This window comes from Penicillium canescens, assembly GCF_028828765.1.
Source record: "Penicillium canescens strain IBT 15451 chromosome Unknown utg000010l_segment0_segment0, whole genome shotgun sequence".
In the NCBI taxonomy this organism is placed as follows: Eukaryota; Fungi; Ascomycota; class Eurotiomycetes; order Eurotiales; family Aspergillaceae; genus Penicillium; species Penicillium canescens.
The window spans coordinates 3,405,707-3,409,503 of NW_026703972.1; the positions used below are offsets into that span (position 1 = coordinate 3,405,707).

At 46.7% G+C, this 3,797-nt stretch overlaps 1 protein-coding gene across 1 annotated transcript; it reads right to left on the reverse strand.

Annotated features, from left to right (window-relative positions):
• Positions 1-218: 218 nt before the first annotated feature.
• Positions 219-1,364, reverse strand: N7446_012560 (uncharacterized protein; the record flags this gene model as incomplete). Its single annotated transcript, XM_058521302.1, has 2 exons — positions 219-1,211; positions 1,287-1,364. The coding sequence occupies 2 exons, from the start codon at positions 1,362-1,364 to the stop codon at positions 219-221; spliced, it is 1,071 nt and encodes a 356-aa protein (XP_058366668.1).
• Between the last annotated feature and the right edge of the window lie 2,433 nt (positions 1,365-3,797).

Genomic DNA, 3,797 nt, shown 5'->3' on the forward strand with positions numbered 1-3,797 from the left:
CTGGAGGTGTCAGCTCTCGGGGATTTGCGCAGAATTGGAGCGTGACTTTTCCTTTTGACAAAGCCCTCAATCACCATAGCCATTTGAGGCAATGCATTGATTGACAGAATATCGAGATGAGATGTTGTATCATAGTTTTGGTGTGTACATTGCAAGTGAAGGTGTTGCAAAAGTCCATTAGAAGTCGCCGGAATCGCTACCAGGTCGACGGGTTGGCTTCAGCTGTGGGTGCGAGGTCGCTTCCTAGGGTTGCTAAACTTCTTGTCTAGCGGTCCGGCACGTTTATCAATAGAATCCTCGACCCTTTGCAGGTAGATTACGAAATCGTAATAATGGATGAATTCCAGGTAGGTCTTGTCAGCCTCGTCGCGGACCCTATTCGACAGATGCTCAAAGAGATGGCGCATACGATCACGCTCAGAGAAATCATTGTCGAAATGCGGTTCCCATTGCTGCAACCAGTTGGAAAAATCAGTCACGGACTGGGATGGGCGCTGGTAGCTATTTATGTAGCGCGCTTTGGCCACTTTCGGATAGACTCCATTCTGGAGCTGGTGAATAAGGAAAGTGCAAAATCCACCAAATGTAACTTGTTCACTGGGCCTTTCGCGTATCTGTCGTTTCCACTTATCTTCCAAAGTAAGGGCAACGTGCTTTAGGGCCCGGGTGACTTTGCGCTCGTCGGTATTGTACCAATCTAGATATCTGTTGAAATGACACTCCAGTCTCATAGCGTAGTTCTTGAATTCCCCGAGGGCTCGACCATGGTAGACTGGCACGTTTGGGACTGGAGGAGCTTGGGAAGGTGACGAGGCCGATCTAGTAGCTGCAGCAAGTTCCCGTAATCGTTCCAAATTCGGGTCTGCGGCGCCATTTGAGTCTGTATTTTCGTTTTTAACAAGTGATAGGTTCAGCTGGGGCGCACGGAAAGAGGGGCTGACAGCTTGCTCAGATGGTGCAGGGAGAGTATTGTTTGGAGCTTGGATAATACCAGCCTTGCTGTCCCCGTTTTGCATCGGTGCTGCAAGCCCCCTGTATTGTGCATTGACCGAGTCCTTCGCAACAGGGTCGATAGTGGGCGAGTAATCTTTGCTGGTGGTAGCCGCGAGCCGGTTCCAAGCCACCTCAAGCGCTATCTGCTCATCAGCAACTTGTTGTTGGATCTCAAGGAGCCGTCGCTGCCGCTTCGAATTTGCGAGCCCTGGGCCTCTCTAATCTCCGTGTCGAGCTCATCCGTGGGCTGGGACTGCGTAGGGTTAGGCTCGAGCATTTCGGTCAGCCGCGACCCATGCTCGGATTGGCGGATTAGCCTCGGCGGAGGAGTCGGATTTTTTGAGCTCTTTCCCTTCCAGTAACATCACCATACTGCGAGGGATTGGTATGGTTTGGGGGTTTTCTTATTTTTATTTTCTCTTCTCGTTGGCTGTGGCTTGATTCATAATGATCACGTGGTATTGTTTCGTTGGTAACTCGGCCTGCTAAGTAACTTATAGACCCGGTTTCATACGGTATTGTACTGTACGATATTTGTGACAGATCATTAGTTCGCCTACTCTTCACATCTTACGGTACACTGACGAAAATGAACAATCTTGCATCAACGTATGGGAATCAGAGTTGGTAGAAGAAGGCCGATCAGCCTTTTATACTGGTAATAGAAAGGAGCAAGATAAAGATTGGCGAGGATTATCCCGACACGCTTTCGAGTATGGCCGTTACACGGGTATGAGTTCACCACCATCATCCCCCTGTGCAGTACGATCAGAGTCTTCAAAAACAAACAGACTCTCTCATAAAATATTCCCATTTGTCGCCCGCGCGTACAATAAGCACCAGCGATACTGCAACCACAGTTCATTGCTTATTCAACATAATACCAATCCTCGCCGCAATCATTTACACATCCAGCATCTGCCCACGCATCTGCGCTAATCTCGTGATCAGAGTTCGTAACACACTTCAGGTAATCAGTCTCATTTCCATGATATCCTGGGTATATCATCTCGTTGTGGTCACACTTACAAGTAAATATGCATAGCCATTGTCTGTCTCCCCAGGAGATGCCCACACTGTGGAAGTCTTATTAATACAGACGGATGAAAATTGGATACGTACTAACCTGTCTTATAGCCCCCAGACGGTACCATCTGGTTACAACAGTCTGTAGTCTTGCTGACACTCCAGCCATTACACCACTGTTGGAATTTTTTGCCGTCAGACACTCTAAGACTAAGTCAGCATGTTGTGCTGGTGTATGGCAGTGGTACAGTAGACCTTAAGAGTGCAGAGAATAAAGTAAAGCTTAAAACTGAGTAATGCATAGTCGTTGTGAGTAAGGTTGACTTGCTACTGTAGGATGGACGCAAGAGGTTCTTTTACATGCTAACATCGCAGGAAAGCTCCGAGATATATAACAAGTTCATGGATGCATGCATGTGCGTTAGCCAGCACATTGATGCGCTACAAGCTGCAATCGTAACCCCTTCCTTTCTCCACGCCTATTTGCATAGTAATAATACACTTCCCTGAAGCTCCGGGTAGAGCGCCACCGTAATAGAATCGGAATGTTTTGTATTACAGGTTAGCTTGTACAATAACCTTCCCCACATTGCATATAATTGTAGGCTGTAAGGCAAAACAACAGAGACTTCCACCGCTATGTCCTCGCTTGCGTCAATCACACTCATCGTCGTGCCAGATAGCATATTAGCTTGAAAGAGTCGCAGTCGAAAAAAGTTGGCAAAAGCCTATTGGGCTAATTGCAAGCTACTGCGGAAGTAATGTCTTCAAGGGCAAAGTGCTCCTTTAAACCCTGTTCGGGAGCTCAATATGGAAACACTGGACTAGTCCTACACCTACGGGAGTTCTTGGGCTTAATTCGTCAGTTTCTGAGTCTGCTTTGGTGTAATGCGGAGAAGACGCGTAATAGTGGGGCGTGTTACAGTGCTGGCGCAAGCCATTGCGGGGCCCCATTGTAACACGGGGCTTGGTGAGGGGCCCGGCGAAATATGGTAAGTAGGAGAATCTTACTAAGTACACTAAGGGTCCGAAGTGTAACTTATGGAATACAGCTCATTTAGGGAAATTAAGTCTACCTGCTTTGGCTATTGCTTGTAAATGACATCTTACCAGGCTAGAGAGTCACTCTAGACACTTCAATGCTCAGTTCCAGAACTTGGACAGCAGTCATAGTGTAACTTCATTTGTATTCCAGGTAGATTATGCAATTCGCTTACAATTCGATGCCAGAAGGCTGTGAGTAGGTCTCCTGATAAATGCAAAAAAAAACTATATAAACCGCTTCTTCCTTGTACAGTATGATTTAACTATGCAGGTGCAAAAGAGAAGCTTTGCCTCCGAGCTCGTGATCGCGGCCTAAACTCTTTACTCAGTTAACCCCCTGGTTATATATATTATTTTAAACTATGATACACCTTCGCATCTGGCTGTTGCTTTGTGGACTGACCATCAAGCTGGCCAGCTGTGGTGTATTGCATGTAAAGGAAGACGCCTTGTCCATGAATCAGAACAGCCAAACTGTCGAGATCGAAACGCCACGCTTATTTACGGAAGTAGGTATCCCTGACGGCATTGATTCTTTAAGCAACGAACTACTGGAAAGAAGGGATCGGTAAGTGCTCTACCATGAGTGGTCAATGGATTCTTGCATTACACTTCTTAGGCCTCTTCTCATATATTTTTGCAGGCATAAGGGTCAGCTAATGGCCAGAAGTTGCAAAACAAGAAATACCGAGGAAATCACCTCGTACTATGTCATCAAAGGTTATCAGCATCAA